This window comes from Etheostoma cragini, chromosome 12, assembly GCF_013103735.1.
Source record: "Etheostoma cragini isolate CJK2018 chromosome 12, CSU_Ecrag_1.0, whole genome shotgun sequence".
NCBI lineage: Eukaryota > Metazoa > Chordata > Actinopteri > Perciformes > Percidae > Etheostoma > Etheostoma cragini.
Window position 1 is genome coordinate 20,980,718 of NC_048418.1, and position 17,726 is coordinate 20,998,443.

At 42.2% G+C, this 17,726-nt stretch overlaps 3 protein-coding genes across 4 annotated transcripts in view; 2 read left to right on the forward strand and 1 right to left on the reverse strand.

The window, feature by feature from the left end:
- The first annotated feature begins 1,391 nt into the window (after positions 1–1,391).
- Positions 1,392–2,728, forward strand: LOC117953824 (transcription factor Sox-14-like). The gene has a single exon (XM_034887183.1). The coding sequence runs from the start codon at positions 1,625–1,627 to the stop codon at positions 2,378–2,380; it is 756 nt and encodes a 251-aa protein (XP_034743074.1). The 5' UTR covers positions 1,392–1,624; the 3' UTR covers positions 2,381–2,728.
- A 2,351-nt stretch (positions 2,729–5,079) lies between these two features.
- On the forward strand, positions 5,080–8,639 carry cldn18 (claudin 18). The gene is made up of 5 exons (XM_034887187.1): positions 5,080–5,299; positions 6,411–6,575; positions 7,185–7,323; positions 7,412–7,525; positions 8,392–8,639. The coding sequence occupies exons 1-5, from the start codon at positions 5,080–5,082 to the stop codon at positions 8,486–8,488; spliced, it is 735 nt and encodes a 244-aa protein (XP_034743078.1). The 3' UTR covers positions 8,489–8,639.
- A 1,279-nt stretch (positions 8,640–9,918) lies between these two features.
- Positions 9,919–17,726, reverse strand: part of selenof (selenoprotein F) — a 9,118-nt gene continuing 1,310 nt past the window's right edge. The window contains exons 2-6 of one of the 2 annotated variants that reach the window (XR_004658692.1): positions 16,733–16,900; positions 12,249–12,312; positions 10,943–10,992; positions 10,510–10,772; positions 9,919–10,455 (exon numbers count right to left, since the gene is read on the reverse strand). Coding sequence is in view for 1 of the 2 variants with exons in the window: in XM_034887189.1 (XP_034743080.1) it covers positions 10,641–10,772; positions 10,943–10,992; positions 12,249–12,312; positions 16,733–16,900 (414 nt within the window). In the remaining variant the exon portion in view is untranslated. The other variant, XM_034887189.1, reaches the window with a different exon arrangement.

Here is a 17,726-nt window from a genome sequence, read left to right on the forward strand (position 1 = left end):
CGTCTTATCATCTCCGCCACTGATGCACCACTGGATCTTTTATGTCCATTTATTTTGCCTTTGGAGAGGCCCGCGGGGCCTTTGGTTGTGGGAGGTAAATGAAATAAAGGCCCCCTCTTGCTGGTACCCCGATATCCAAGTTTATCACCACTACCACAACCTAAAACCACAAGTCTGTCCAAGGGGAAACACATCATGCTTAAGTCATGGTAATAATCCTTTTTGTAGAAGCCATTTTGGGTGCCTTGGAGGCCGCCTGATAGCTTCCACTTCGACACCCTGAAAGATGCTATTGAATTCCTGAGTATGTCCTCTATACAGTAATCCCCTGTAGTTATAAGCCCCTACATCTTTTTCGGAGTAGCAGTGTGCACATGCCAGTTTACTATACATAATTTAGAGTTCGAAGTTATTTCCAGACTTTTCTCCATCAATGTCATTCCAATAACAGGCGAGAAGGCAGAAGCGTATATTTGATCAGATAAGGTATAGTAATTATGAAAACTATTAACAACCAATGAGTCCACCCAGAGCAAGTGAGTTATGGCTGTGATTAATATTGATTTTGGAGGAGGGAGAGGTGAGCCGCTTGTACACATATTTATATATATATATAAGAAACCTGCATGGCATCATGGGAAGGAATTTAAATGAGTGGTTGTTGTGTCAGTTTGGAGTTTTTAGAAAGGACAAGTACAAATTAAGAGGGATTTTGCAACAAAAGGAACTCCTAAACTGTGGTCTTTTTCATCTAATTTGGTTCATGGCAGGGTCATGTCCTCTGTATTTTCTGAAAAATCATGCAACTTTTGGGGGGTGGGGTTACATTCTGCAATCAAAAAAAAAAAACACGATTTTAGCCTGCACTACTTTTTGACTCAATTTTCCACTCGGATTCAATATCCAGGATTGAATCCCTGGTAGGTTGAAGAGGGATTTGAAGCAGCATTTAGACTTCCATGTTGGGATAGAAACCAGTTAACATTACTGGTATCTTCTGGTAATTTCCTAATACTTTCCTTGGAAGTTTCCTGGAAGAAAACCTAAGTAACCTGGTATTAATTATTAGTGTTTTATTGGAGCAGTTTGAATGGCTCCATAACAATATAACTTGCAGAAAATATCCCATGAAACCGGTAAAAAAAAACTGTAGAGACTTTAGTTTTCTGTGTGTGTTTTGCAGCAGATTACTCTGTGCCTGCCCTCGCCTCAGACTAAACTGTTGGAGAGGGAGAAGGAGGGAGACCCTCAGAAATGTTCCAGTCACTTATTGTGAAGGGATTAGAGTTCTCCTCATTCCCATTGGTTTGGCCCGCCGTGACAGTGGTGTGGTGTTGAGTGGTTGACATCCAGCATCATCCATAACAAGCGTTCAACTTTGTCCTGTGGGACTCCCATTCATGCGCCCAGACTTTGCGTTTTATGTACTTTTCCGTTCCACTTTGTGCAAATGCTTCCGTCAATTTGGAGTTACGAGTTCTAGTGTTTTTGTTTTTTTACCAAAACGACAGATAAAATATTTCTGAACTGACCACTTTTTCCTTTTACGCACGAGAGGAGCATGAGTTTCCCGGGGAGGTGACTTGATTTAAAGTTGGGCTGGTGTGTGTTTTTTTTTTTATTAATGAATGTGTCAGTTTCTGAGATGGCCAAACCTTCAGATCACATCAAAAGACCCATGAATGCTTTCATGGTGTGGTCCAGAGGCCAGAGGAGGAAAATGGCCCAGGAAAACCCCAAAATGCACAACTCTGAAATCAGCAAGAGGCTCGGCGCGGAGTGGAAGCTGCTGTCCGACTCCGAGAAACGTCCGTACATCGACGAGGCCAAGAGGCTGCGGGCTCAGCACATGAAGGAGCACCCGGACTACAAGTACAGACCACGGCGCAAAGCCAAGAGTCTCCTGAAGAGGGACCGTTTCTTTTTCCCGCTGCCGTCTTTACTTGGGGACGCGGCGGAGCATTTGAAAGGATTTTCCATGGACTCCTTTCTTGTCCCCGGGGATAAAACCAGAGGCTTCCTCGCCCCCGTCTCCTCCCCCTCTTCCTTCTCGCTGCTGGAGCCGGTGGCGCAGTTCAGCACCGGAGCTGTCCAGCGGATGGCGGAGATGCCGCACGCTCTGGCCGCCGGCGCTTTGCCCTACAGCGCGCACACGTTCGGGTACAAGACTGGAGGGATTGGGGGTCTGGCTTGCCACGGACAGCACACCCACACCCACACCCACCCCCACCCGTCCTCCAGCCCGGGATACGTGGTGCCGTGTAACTGTAGCGCATGGTCTGCTGCCAGTTTACAGCCACAGGTAGCCTATATTCTCTTCCCTGGAGGGATGGCCAAGAACGGCATGGACTCGTACACTTTCCCCAGCACCAGTGTGTGACGCGTTGGATGCACGTGAAGCTGCGCGGTCCCCACGGGGAAAGTTTGCGCACAGGATCTCCCCCTCCCCGTAATATGACAAAAGAAAAAGAACTACGCTACACACAACTATGGTTTCATCCTATAAATGTCACAGCAAAACTGAACGTTAGGCTAGTGTTTCTGCAGATATAAATACATTTTAAAATGCCAAACATGGCTGCTGCAGCTGATTAGCAGCATCTTTTTTTCCTTACTTTTTTCTCCTTTCCTTTTTTAATCTTACTTTTTATTAAGTTACTTTATAGACTTATTGACCATCTTTTTTCTTACTCTCATTTTTAAATTAAATCATGACTGTGAGCCACACCAACTTCCCTGAGGGGATCAATAAAGTTTTCTGATTCGGATTGCCTTGTCTATGCAGAGTAAAGATTAAACAAATGTAAGTGAAGATTTTATTTTTTGACAAAAACATAAATTTAAGCCAGTCAAATATACAATGTACGTGGCCCACGCATTACGCTTCTAAAGAATTGATCAAACTCAAGAGGTGAAGGTGTGGATGTAAGAGGGAGAGGAAGCCTGTTTCTGACAATACTTACCCGGGCATAAAAAGCCCTTATTCACGCTCTACACTCTTACATTTGGACAGTTTGTCTCCCAGGACACCTGTGCAGGTCTATTGGTTTCTGAAGTGGAAATAATAAATGTTTTCCTTAAAGATTGTCTTGTAATTTGAGTTTTGTATGTCTTTGGAGTCTTTTGTTTTCAGAAGAATTGTGTAAAAAAGTGTGTTTGTATGAGCAACTCCATCAGGTTTGGGATAATGAACTGTTCAGTAAACAGTGTTGGTGTGAAGTCGAATAACTTTACTGATATCATAGTTTGTATTTGGCATTTTTTTCTCACATCTAGTGATTATCAATGTGTTTTCGCAATCTTTTTGTTAGATGTTAGATTTGATGTCAGACATCAGTTGTAATAATAACTGGGGAAGTATATATGTTTTCCTGTTCCTGACCATCTGTGCATTCTTATTTAAACAAGGTGACCGATAAGGTGGAAAACAAAGGCTCACACAAAAGACAAACAGATATTATTGTCATGCAAAAAAAAAAAAAAAACAGAAGTCCATTTAGCTGACGCAAATAACTAAATTAAATGATCTAGTCTCATCGTGTTTGGTGATACTGTATGAGTTTCATTGTGTGCGTGTGTGTGTGTGTGTGTGTGTGTGTGTGTGTGTGAGCGAGAGTGAGGCTTACGATAAGAGAACAAAAGAAACTTCTCTCCTCCCCAGTTGTTGACAGAGTGATTAGGTGAACAGTAATCGTGGAACTCGAATGAGGCACTGTTTGTCTCAAAGTTAGTAAGAGGGAATGAGTCCTCACACTGAAACCACGGAGCTTTAACTCTCCATATGACAGCTCCACCTGTATCTATGATGTAGAATCAATAAACAGGAAGGACCTGACAGCTGATGCTGCGTCAGTGGGCTACATTTGGTTCCTTTATAAGATATAATAAAGGCAAAAACACCTCACCTGACACCCTAGGCTGCCCAGGAGAAGAGAAAGTTCTTATAAAGTAGGAGAAAATCAAAGAGAACAATGTTTTTGTACCAAATTTGTACCTCGATATTGATCATGCAAATAATGAGTGTGTTTTCTATATTTACACAATTGCATTTGAGATCAATTATCATCAGTAATGTGGATATTATGACTAAGTGGTTAAAGGCAATAATAGAACTGCTAGAACAGTGTGGCATCACTTTCCTCTAATGTTGAAACCAGGAAAGACATCACACGTTGTTCTCATATAACGATGTAAAAATCTAAGACAATGTAGTCACATGTCATGATAGCGATTTAACATTGATATATTGCCCAGCCCTGTGATGAAGAGCCAGATTTCAAGATGGCATATTGCCAATGTGTCCAGGGGCAAAACTCCAATTCTTTATTAAATCACAGGTCCAGGGATGCAGCTCTGTAGCTGACCTCTGGCCGCTCAGTGGATGTCAAAAACGTTGTTCTTCACTGGTTTCTCTTGTCCTTTTAAAGCAACACCTTGAGCCCTGGTATGAACTTTAACATTCGGTCCAGGATAACTTCATTGTCACCTTTTCATGTGTGTTATTTTCTATTTTCTCAGTTTGTAATGCTGGTCCATTTTGTTAGATCTGGTAGTGTGACAAACTCATTTCTGCCTCCTCTCTGTGTGTTTGCACGTTTGTCTTTCTGCATCATTTTGTGAGTGTGTGAAGGTGTTGGCACGGCACGTGACTGAACAATTCACTCACTGACCGACTGTTGGTGCTTTACCTGAAGCCCTGTGGAGTGATTCAGTTTCCCGTGTTTACATTTAAACATGAAGTTCTCACTTAGGTGCCAGGTGCGCCTATCACCACTGTGTCCACACCTCTCAGCACATGGTAGCCCAACCCATGCTGCTGCATCGCCCACTGGGTGAAACCCAACAACCTCCGCCCAACAACCTCCTCCCAACGCCACCATCACTACAAGGTGCCACATTGCGCGTTTTCATTCTCTTACCTCACACCACAGACACCTGCTCACCTTTAGCACCCTAACTTTAACTCAGTTTCACATGCTATAGTTTAACTGTGTAAACTGGGCACAAACCGTTCTGCGCACACACACACTGTGCCTCCTAGTAGCCAATATTTCCTATCTTCTGAGGGAGGAAACGACCATGGCGCCTTCAGTTCTGCAGAATGGGGGATTTGTTTTGGGCTTGATCGGTGCGGCAGCCCTCATCGCAGCTACTGCCATGAACAACTGGAGTGTTAAGGACAGGCAGGGGGATGTGGTGACGTCTGTTTACACCTACAAGGGTCTGTGGCAGGACTGTGAGACCGCTTCCTCGGGATTCACCGAGTGTCGCCCGCTCTACGGCCTCCTGGGCTTCTCAGGTAGGACAAGACTCTCTTCTATTCTATTTCAATGTGCAGAGCTTCTCCAGGGACTGGTTACATCCAGACTACTGCTGTTCTGATCGTTAAACCCAAACTGTGTCCAGAATAAGTGACCATCACTGTCCAGGTCACAGCCTCCTGAGACGGCTGAAGAAGTGAAAGGGGAGAGGGGGGGGGGATGACATGCAGCAAAGGGGCCGCAGGTCAGAGTTTAACCCGGGCCTCCTCCGTCGAGGAGTAAACGAAGGCAGGAGGGTTCTCAAGTCCCATTCAGTTGCATGGGATCCACGCATGACACGTGTATCACAGGTTTCTCCCTCTGGATCTCTTTCCAGAAAATAGTGTGTAAAAGAAAAAGAACGATAAGAAGAGCAGTGAGCGCCTGTTGGTTTTCAAACCTACCAACACCATTTTAACTTTAAAAATGAGTTGCAAGATTAAAAAAATAATTAAAAAGTATGACACTCAAAAGAGCCAAAAAAAATGAATGAATGAAGCTCTGGAACAAATAATTGTGTCATGTAGCGTAGACATATATATTTTGTTTAATTTAAAGACAATTTCAGGGGAAATTATGAGGCTTAAAACAAAGAATGGAATGGTTAAAAAAAAAAAAAAACTTTTTGTTTTTAAGGACCTGAGAGGATGAATCAGATAAATTCACAACGGGAAGCCAAAAGCTTCTCTCTCCTTAGAACAATTTGGCGTAAATTATTATTATAATTCTTTTAACAGATTACTTTTTAAATGACTCGGTTTCTGTCGTCTTTATACTAACTCTTGTTCCGTGTCAAGCCCAATCCTATCAGTATTTGCTTTAGCACCAGTGCATTCTGGTCATTCTAATGGACAGCCGGGCCGAGACTTAGTCAACACAGTTATCAGAAAGAGAACAAACAACGAGCAGAGGGCAGGTTCCTGCATCACACCTAGAGCTGGCTTTATCAGAATAAACACATGTTGACAGCATCTCCTAGATTAGGAAGATTTAAGTCTTGCAATATGAGGTCTAAAGGCAAAATATAAGTCTCATTGTTAGACGCAGAGCTTGTTGGTTCAGTGAGGTCCAATGTGAGGTATCTCTGACGATGTGTTTCCTGTGCACTAGGATCTTTCCAGGCGGTGCGAGCCCTGATGATAGTGGGCGTGGTGCTGGGGGTCCTCGGGGCCGTGATATCCGTGTTCTCACTGACCTGCCTCACAATGAACAGCATGGCGGACACCACCAAGGCCAAGATGAGCCTCACCGCTGGCATCATGTTCATCATCGGCGGTACGGTTACACAAAATAGAAATATGAGATTTTTTTTTTGTACTTTGGCCTCTCTGATTCTTTGATATTTACAGTTTCTTTATGAAGTAAAAATACAAATCACTAATACAGTACATGTTTACCTTAACCCTCATGTTGTCCTCGGGTCAAATTGACCCGTTCTTAGTCAATCATTTTCTCCCAAAAAATGGTCTTCGAAATAAGCGCTGAAAATTTCAATATCAAAAATATCAAAAAAACCTCACCAAAACTTTTTTTTTTAATGGTTGACGAAAGAAGACACAAGGGGTCATATTAAAAGGCTAAGGTGCAGCATTAAGCCGTTTTAGGCCCAACCTAAGCAAAAAGAATGTATGTGTGAGCTTATACGAATATCCTCAGAGCTAATGATTGTAGTTGGGCTTCAGTGGATTCCATATTTAAGCTATTTATAATCTGCTCTAGCTGTCCCAATGTTTAGACAAAGATACAGTTATAAAAGTTTCAAAATTAGGTTAAATAGCATTTTTATGCACCACCAAACCCAGCCACATATATCCAGCTAAGTCTTCCGCATAGGGAAAACAGGGACTGACTTCCTGTCTGTGTCACCCTGTACCCTTCTCTCAGGTGTGTGTGGCATTGCAGGAGCTTCCATCTATGCAAATCAGATTGTGGCCAGTTTCAGGATGTCCAGCATGCAAGGAGGGCTGGGTGGAGGAAACATGCAGGGAGGCTTTGGTGGAGGAATGGGAGGAGGATTACCCACGTAAGATATAAAGATGACTATTTTACCTGCATTCTCTCCATGTTATTAGAGGTTTTGTCTGGCTGAACGGTGTGCTTCGTCCCTACAGATACACGTTTGGCCCTGCGCTGTTTGTAGCCTGGATAGGAGGGGGGGTCCTGGTCGTGGGCGGCATCCTCAAGTCACTGGCTTTCAAAGAAATGGTGAAAGATGACAAAGCACAGTGAGTCCCCTCCCACATTTAGAGTCACTCATCTAGACCGCTGGAATGTAAGGACTATGTAAAATTACTAAACTTATGGGAAAATGCATCAAAATAGATTCAAGTTTTCTTACAACACAAGGGTTAGTTCAACTGACTGAATAAATAACTACCATGTCTACAGATCAGGACATTTTTTACTGGTTGTACTGTAAAAAAATAATAAAGAGCATGTCTACAGAACAGGACACATTAGAAACAATAGAAATAAATATAAAAAAATATTGCATACTTATTGGGATACTTTCATTATAATAGTTCTCAACGTGATACTGCAATAACGATATTAGGTCGATGTATCATGCACCCCTCCTAAGGACATTTACTATTTTACTGTACTAAAGTACTTGTATTTTACTTGTAGTCTTTTCTTTTAGACATTTTCTACTTTGACCACACTACGTTTTAGAGAGAAATCGTATCCTTTTTACTCCACTACATTCATCCAACAGCTTTAATTACTTACATTTTTGCCCACAAAACTCATGAAGTTTATAAACTACATTTTATTATAAATTGAACTGGCCAAAACTATAACGGCCTATGAGTCCAACTGAGATGAAGAGACCATTAAACACACAGCTTTGTATAAAGTGAGGATTTTTCTGCATTGAGTACTTTTACTTTTAATACTTTTAGGACATTTTCCTGATGATACATACATACTTTCACTGAAGTAACATTTTTAACACAGGGCTTTTACTTGTAACAGAGTATTTTTACAGTGCAGTATTAGTAGAATCTGACTACTTCTTCCAACTTCTTTTTCTAATTATGCTCTTTTTACTTGTTTCCATCTCTAACAACTGTTGCCTCTTTGCTTTCAGTTACCCGGGGGTTGCTTACAAACCTCAGCCCCGCTCCAAAAGCGACCATGGTGAATACCATTCAGAGGGAGGCACCAAAGAAAAGAATTACGTGTAACTTCACACATAGCTTTAACTGGCAGTTTGGGTTTGCTCAAGGCGTTTGCTTTGAACTGTAGACATGCAGCATGTTTTTTTTCTTTAGTTCCTCATATACGCATTAAATACGTCTTAACTGATAATGGGAGTCAATACCGCCTCACATAGCAACAGCAGGCCAACGCGTGTAATACAGGAGTTGCAAAATCTGTAGTTTTCACACACATTTCAGTTTCTAGATATTTATAAATGCTGTATGCAATTGAAGCCTTTTTTACTTGAGTTTTGTCAAATCATTTATGTGAATAAAACACTGATTTGTGAAATCTGGGATTTGAATTTCTCTAAGAATAAGAATGAGAACTGAACGAATAAAGGCATATTGAGGAAGATTTATTCATACAGTATATCTATGCGTTTGGTTAAAATGTACTTATTGATAAAAAAAATTTTAAAAAAGGGTCAACAAGCAAAGAAAGTTTGGGACTGGGAGTTGCATACATTACATTAAATGTCATTTGGCTGACGCTTTTATCCAACGTGGCTTACAAATGATAGAGATAAATAAATATATTTATATATATATTTATTTGTCTCTCCCCTGGAGCTACTATGGGTTCAGTATTTTGCTCAGGGAGCCTCTAATCCATGCAGTATTTTTTGGCTGTATCATCCAGCACTAGAAGAGAGGGTTTTGCTTTCCCTTCCCTTTCAGAGAATGATGTGATTAGGAAATACAGAGCCGAAGTTACTGTCCAGTATGTTCAGTTAGGATATCTTAAAAGAGGTGAGCATAAATATATCGCTGTAAGTTCTAGAGATATATTTTGAGCGCTAGTTTTGGCAGTACCCAATGGGAAAATCAGGGCTAAAGTTTGAAAATCTTTATTGCCAACCAATCGTAATTTGTCTTGCCTGGCTCGTAGCGACCCAGGTCGCACCCTGATTTAGCCCACCTGGGAGGCACCCATTTAAACAGTTGACCTGGCTATAACCCTGGTTGAGCCATTGGTGTAAAAATGGTACAAGCCTGTTTTAGGCAGGGTGCCCCGTCACAGCACCAAGCTGTTACGCTGTCTCACACCAGTAGGTGTCATCAACAGACATGAGTCTGGATTTAATTCAGTGGGAGGAGAGTCTGAGATAATCTGTACTACAGAAACAAAGATGATTGTGTTATCATGCACTATTTCTTTCCATTTAAACAGAAGAAATGACAACAAAACCCATCAGAGACTTTTTTTATTGTTGCATATTTAAACTGTCACCACACTCGCTCCAAAACAAGCATTCAAAATAAAACCAGTTTCTCTTTGAAGCAGAAGATGCCGAAAAACACAAAGACACATCAGACCTCACATCCCAACAAGTGGTTTACTGTGAGGCCGTCACTAATGTGCTCCAGCAAAGACATCTGCATTTGGAGAGCAACTAGGATTCATTTTTTCTTACAAATCCCTTCATATACAATGTTGAGTGTTGTATAAAAAAATAATCATACAGAAATAGACAGACAGGGGAGGGGGGGGGGGGGGGGGGGGGGGGGGGGGGATGTAAACTCCCAAAGGTTGACAAATCGGCTAATGATGTGCATTATTGTTTTTCAAACCTAATCAGTAATGTTGGTGGTTCCTTCCGATGTCCCGCCCTTCTGGGCTTTGTGACGATGTCTTCTCACACTCACAGAAGTTATTTGGTAAAATTCATTATTTCCAGATACAAAAACGGTCATATGGTTTCACAACCGTCTCTCAAGGCCGAGTTGTGTACAAATTGGTAAATAACTAACGGGGTCGGCTCACCCAAATTCTCAGTAGCCCCTAGCAAGCTCTAGCCAAGCAGATAGTTTAGCTCAAGTCTGAAAAGATCCGTCTTGAGATGTCAAAAGGATTTGTGCCGCGATTGGTTGTTGCGCTCAGATGTACAGCTGCAAATCTTTCCAGAAATACTGTCGATGTTTACTACAAAGACTTTCCGATTAAAAATAAAAATGTAAATTTTCAGTGCTGTGAGCACCACAAACAAAACTCCCATTTATGTGAAGGTGGAAGCAGAAATCTCAAGCACAGGAAACAGAAAATATCTGCATGGCTACATACCACCAGAGCTATTTTAATTTGGGTGACTCGGCCAATTAACTTTAGACTACAAAAACAAAAACATACACATGTCTATATTCGGTCTAATTTCTCACTCAGGAACTCCTCCACGCTGTCTGTGTTCCACTTGAGGATGCTGAGTTCTTCAGCGATGTTCCCGTTATCGTCCAAAAGCTTTAGTACAGGATCGGAGCCTCTCACGTACTGCAGCGTGGGAGGGAGGGGGGGGGGGGGGGGGGGGGGGGGGGGGGGGGGGGGAGAGATACAGTGTTTGCTATTAACACTAATAACAAAATAAAACGCAGCTGGAAAGAAAAAAGAAGCAATTTCAATGTGTGTAATTATGAGATTATATCATCATTCATGATCCCTACCTTGATCTGAAGACCCTTGAACATCTTCGGCTTGTCACTCCTGACAAAAGCTGAGGAGATATGAAAAAAAACAAATAAACACAGGTGAGACAAATATGAGGTAATGAATGAGCCATTAAGCCTTTCTATTTTCAGTACTGAGGTCTGTAATTAGTGACAACTGCAAAAAACCCTCGGGAATGCAGCGTTAGACAACTGAGAACACAGGACGGCTACAGCTGAAGTAAACAAACGGGCGGCCATATGGCACAGACGGGGCCCCGGATGTCTGCCGTCTACACCCCCCCGTACAGACCGCGTCAACAGAACCTGACACTCAATTCACCAAATGTTCCACTGAGCAGTAGGTGGGGGATCAACAACTCCAAAAGCTGGTTCGAAAAATCGGCCCTCAGGCATCAACCGCCTACTGCAAATAAGATATATCACACTCACACACATCCCCATCGGTCAAGAATCCACACACAAGCAAAAATACAGTAGCAGGAAAGGGCCAATTTATGTCAAAAGCACACACACACACACGCACACGCCTTTGGTATTTGTTACGGACGCAGAACGTCTCCTTTAGAGGTGAGATTCTTGCCGTTACTTTTCTGACGCTCTGGCCCAGGACCGACTTGGCTTCATTTTAAAATAAAAAAGAATTACTTTTAACCGGCATGCGCCACAAGAACGGGACATTTAGGTTCAGGAAGAGAGCTTGTGTGGGGTCACAAAATGTGCGTCTGAGTGACAGTTACGTGAGGGAAAAGATTCTGGAAAATGTGCCTTTTGATTGCAACTTCTGCTGGATGTCCCTCACCTTTCCCTGTGTTGGCATTCTTAACTCTGGTGGGTTATTGACCACTGTGGTTAACTGATCCTCAGATCTAGACTATCTGTCCAATCAGAGGTTTCTGTTGCACGACTAAAACAACTTTTGAATGTACACGTTCCACCAAAACAAGTTCCTTCCAAGTTCAGACTATTTAGCAGAGGCACCGTCGCTCCGTCCCGTGCTTAGCACCGCCCGTGGAGGGTTGTAACCGGTTTGAAGAAACGCCAGAGCGTGTTTTTCTGCCAGACTCTCCTACGCAGCGCTGTAGAAGCCTGACAAAGCGAGATTAGGTTTAAAGAAAGGTCCTGGGTCGGGTTACAAAATGTACATTTCAGTGACACGGGGGACACAAACCCTGGTCTCCTGGGTCAAAGTCCCTGTCCAACCCAACCGACGCCAACACTGAGAGCCACTGACCAAGCGTCCCCATCAGAGTAGTTAGGACTGAGAAGGGGTTGCATAATCATGTCCCATTAGAGAACTCACCTTGGACTTGAGGGAACCTCCCCAGTTTTCATCCACACACCTCAAGGATGGCCCCGGCGTAGAGCTGTGTGGAGAGAGACAGAATGTTAGATTAGATAAGATTATACTTTATTCATCCCACGACGGGGAAATTTTGTCGTTACAGTAGCAGCATTTTTTATTAACAGCAAAAAACAATAACACACAAACAAGTAAGCACGAAAGAAATACAAGGCAAGAAATACAAAGTCCATGAGAAGTGCCCCCCCTCCCGTCATCAATGCTGTACACATGTGGCCCTGCTGGTGGTAGGATGTCTGGCCTGGAGGAGTAATTTGATCCAGGCTGATTCATAAACGTGTCCAGACGACTCCTTGGGGGTTATTAAACTGTGAGGCTGTGCATATGGAGCGGGGCTGATGGATGGCCGTTTGCGCAGGGCTCACTTGTAATCAAACCTCCAGCACCAATATACAATACGTTACAGGAAATTGGAGTGTCACGGCAGTATTTTCAAGTGTGTGCTCTGCTCGCCGTTTCGGGAGGAGAGCTGTGTAAATGGCCTGGTTGGCTGGTTCATGCAGCAAATTAAATTACGCATGCAAAGCGGAGATTCTCCCCTTTTCTTTCCTTCTTTTGTCCTTCTGTAAACAACCCAGCGCTGCTGAAATCAAATACCCGTGCTTTTCATTTTACCACACGTGGCAGAACAGAGACAAGTCCCAGCTCTGTTGAGAGCAGGAAATTATGAAATGATCGGCCTAAAGCATTGAAAACATGGTGATGTTCATGACTTAATCATGTTAATAAAATGAATAGCTCAACTGATAAGACTAAAGGTTAACAGGAAAATCAAAGATTATCAACATTTTTAAAGACTTTTGGGGCATTTTCATCGTTTATATTGACAGGACAGCAGAAGACATTAAAGGGGGAGAGAGACGGGGAACGACATGCAGCAAAGGGCCGCAGGTCGGGGCCCAGGCAGCTATGGACACCCACTCTACCAACGGAGCTATCTGGGCACCCAGACCTCTTTTTCTAAGATATGTGAGAATATAAAAAAAAACAAAAACACAATGAAGACTTTAATTGTTGAATTTCTCTTCCTTAATTGGAGATTATTATGGATCATTCAACCCTAGTTCTTCACAAAAAGCCTCCTTACTCTTAGAACATTTTGAAGATTAAAAAGAATGAGGCTGGCGATATTGTACACATATTCTCATTGTCGACATGAAAACACCAATGTGTTAGTGTTTTGTTGTTTCCTTCTTTCTGTTCAGACTTCAGCTTTGAATAAATAACCACCAACACATTGTAGGAACCGAACACAGACTCCAATTCTTAAGTACATAGTGTTTTACTCTTCGGATTTGCAAATAGGCAAAGTACAGATCTTTAAATACAAAGGGTGTGGATTAAAGCTGCAAAGTGTAATCAATCGTCAATTATTTTGATAATAGTTTAAATTGGTTTGAATCATTTAAGAAGGGGGGGGGGGGCAGAATTCTCCAATTCCAGTTAGTTAAATGTGAATATTTTATGATATAGTTTATTCTCTCCTCTGTGACAGTTCACTGAATATCTCTGAGTTGTGTACAACACGAGGAGTTTGAGGACGTCCTCTTGAGCTTTGGGAAACACTGATCAACGGTTTTAGCCTTTACATAAACCAAACAACTATTAAATCCACAGATTACTTGACAATGAAAACAATTGTTAAGTTGCAGGCCACCATTCTTTTGCGTGGAAATCTGCAATTTATGCGGCGAAAGTGCAGCATAATCTTTAATAAATGCGGCCCCCCGCAGAAATATGCGGACTTTGGCTGATTATGCATAGGATTGGGCAATCCAAGATTGCATAATGCCGTTTTTCTGGAGGGACTGCCTATTCCTGAATTCTCCTTCACAGCTTTCCTTTCCTTGACGTTGATGGAAAACGTCAAAAATGTTTAGCAAAAGACATTGGACGTTTTGACTACTTACCAAAGTCTTTCCTTATCTCATCTTATACTTCCCCTGCCAGCTGCACCTATAATTAAACTTTGACACACAATCTCTTGGTTATGGAAGATGCATCATTATCCCCACAGTCGGAGGGAGGTCTCGAACTCCCTTCCAGGCTAGACATGCGCCCCTTTACCCACACATATAACTCTCTCTGTAGTTTCTTCACTAACGAGCGTAGACGACCTTTCTGCCTCTCTTTGCACAATTACTTTTTGGCCAACTCTGCTTCATATTCTCAAATGAACACACAGAGGTTATGCAAGTTATAAATGTACTGTGATTAAAATAAACACATATAGCATGTATTTATTTTGTAAATAATCAAATTTTCCTTCAATACTTTTGGACTTTCCCAGCCTGTGGGTGGCCTTTATCCAAGCTCACTGGTTCCTACGTTCATCAAAAAACAGGTCAACAAATATGGGGCAGAGAGGCAGACATTTGAAAATGAGTAACCGAGATCCCTTCCATGCTCAGAGAATCTTACTAATTTACAGGGCTGCGCAATAAGCCATTTCTCAGAGGGTTTAACACTAACGATGATGTCAATTGCGAGACTGAAAGAATTCTTAAGGCAGATAATTGCTGCTGTCTGAGGAGAAAACGTCCTTAGTGACAGTCCCGTTTCTCCTGGTACCCTCAGACAGCCGGTCGCAAGACACATTTTAACTCAAATCGTGAAGAGGAGTTATCTTTCCTCCAAGTGTCTGCCTGAAACAGAGTTATCATCAAGAGGTTTAATGAGGTATGCACTTCACTTTCCCAAGGTGCTGTTGCTAGGATACCACACACACTCTGGGGGCTTTTGCTTAATCAATGAAGATCTACATTGTTTTTCCACCATCACTTGACCCAGCCAGTAGCCCTTTTCACACAGGCTGTTCAAGGCGGGAATGCCGTGCATTTATTCTGCCTCGCCGCTGTGTACAAGAAAGGCGCGAACATGGAACTGGAGGACAGAGCTGTGCCGTAGCCGGCAGCGGAGGCAGTAGTAACAGAGCCATAGCGGCATCTTTGTAAAGGACAGCCAGCATGGCGGGACCACACACACACCCACGACGCCAACATTGTTGTGTTAAATGGCACGCCTGATTTACTTCCAGAATACCAGCATGCTTAAAAAAGAAAAGCATATATACACCCATAGATAGATAGATAGATAGATATATCTCTATCTATCTATCTATCTATCTATCTATCTATCTATCGCACACTGGGGCAGCATTATGCCAACATTTCTGCTTCAGTGTAGTAAAAAAAAAAAAAAGCCAGTATTGTGGATTGTCTGTGTAAAAGAGGCTAGAGTTTATCTGACCAAAAACACAGCAATGGTTCTTTTTGAATTTGATGTAATCACCAGAGCAATGAGCGCACAGTGAGCCCTCCCTATTGGTTACAGAGTCATTTTTACTGCAAAACCTGATAGTTGAACCCATGGGGAGCGTCACACTGGGGTTAAAGAGCCTTGACTCGGAACATCAGAGAGAAAGATTGAGACGGACAGCTACTGACAGGGACTGTGTGTGGCAGCTCAGATCAGATGCACAGCTGCAAACAGTGTCAACAGACCCAGTGACAGGGAGGCTCAAACTGGGTTGTTTTGAGAAGCCGTTCAAATGCTGTCAATAAAATGTGACACATTCTGACACAGAGGTCCTCAGTGCTACTATCCACTGAGAAGCCTGTCATCCGTGAAACTCCGTAAAACACTAGAGACCGCATACAGATCAGCGCAACAACCCACAAGCTGTTGTGCATCATCTAATTTCTCAAGTCTCAGTCATGCAGCACAGAATAACAATACGTGCCTTTTATTTGATCATTTTACAGCATGCACATTTGATTTACTGAGCATGAAGGAAGTGGCACTAGAAACAAGGTTCACATAGGGCTGGGACGATATGCTTTTGTCTTGATTTGATACTTTCACAAAACATGGGTGCCCAACTGAATTTGTTCTGCGTTATTCATTTATTGCGACTCGATAGTATCGAGTAATGCAATTTTCTTTATCTTCTTTCAAAAAGAGCAAAATTTGAATAATACACATCTAGAGACAATATCTCATGAGACATTTCTAAAATCTAATTGTTTTCTTAGAATGCCCGTCACATGTCAGCCTTAAATTTATTTCATTTGTAAAGAACAACATAACATGGATGTTCTGCTTTCGATCTGTTTTGCTGGAAATGGATATGACGTAGTCGCCATCGGTGGTACCGTATAAAGGGAAATATGTAGGTATTATTCTGGAATCATTGGTTAAAAAAAAAAAATCTATATTGGTTCTAGGGAAAAGAATCCATTTAACAAATTGTCGCAATAAAAATCCTGATACGTACAATCCGACTTTTTCCCCCATGAACTACTGAATCTCCTTTTAAAAAATAAAAAAAAAGTATTTGCAAAAGGCTCCTCGCTGTGTCTGAATCTAGACAGGCAATTACTTTCTGTTTGCCTACTCCTCGGAGCTCTGTTGTTCCCTTTTACCTTGCGCGCTTCCATCTGGGCCTCCTGCTGGCAGCACTGCCCGCAGTCAGGCTGGAGCTTGTTGAGGCTGAACTCCCCGAGCAGGTCACAGGAGCTGCACAGCAGGTTGCTGGAGAAGCCCAGCTCCCTGCATGCCTCCGACGACAGATCGGCACCATACGCCGACAGCTGGAGAGAGGAAGGAGAAGATAAGAGACTCACAGAGAGGAAAAACTAAAAAGCCGGGGTTTAATAAAGTGCTTACTTCTCATATGTAGGTGTGTGAGGATACAAATAAAAAAATTTAAATAAAAACTGGTGTCTAGGGCTGGGCATTGTTCAAAACTTTTCCGATACGGTGACTTTGATACCGGTTCCTAAACAATACTTTTTTTCGACACCAACTTGATAAAACTTTAAGAAATACCATTACAGCACAAATGTTTGTACTTATTTTTTAGCCCATACTACTAAGTACAGTGGCTTGAATAAGTTTACACACCCATGTTAAATTTGATTTTTTTTTTAAAGAATTTAAAAAAAAAAAAACAGACAAAAACAACAACTCATGTGACTATTAACGCATTTGTGATACTGAAAGAAACTGTAGGCCGCCAATATTTGCATTTTTACTTGATGAGGACAAAAATTATTTTACAAGCTCAATTAACTTGTGTGGATTTTTTGGTGAAAGAGATCTGATTGTCTGGTAGGAACATGGGTAACAGGACGTGTCAGTCTGAGGTGTGTTCATGCTAGTGATAGACCGATTTTAATCGGCCGGCAGATACATCGGATGGATATGGCTCAACATCGGCCGATACCCGGCTGCTGCATTTGCCGATAGTTTTTTCTCTGCATTAATTACAGACAGGCGTCCACAAGCAGCTCTGTGTTGCTGGAGTTCACATGTCTTAAATTACAAATAAAGCGCTTTATTTTATAGGCTAGTTTTCAGGTTTATTGTTTTCTTAAATTCGAATTAGTTGAAAAAGGACATTTTGTGATGACCTAA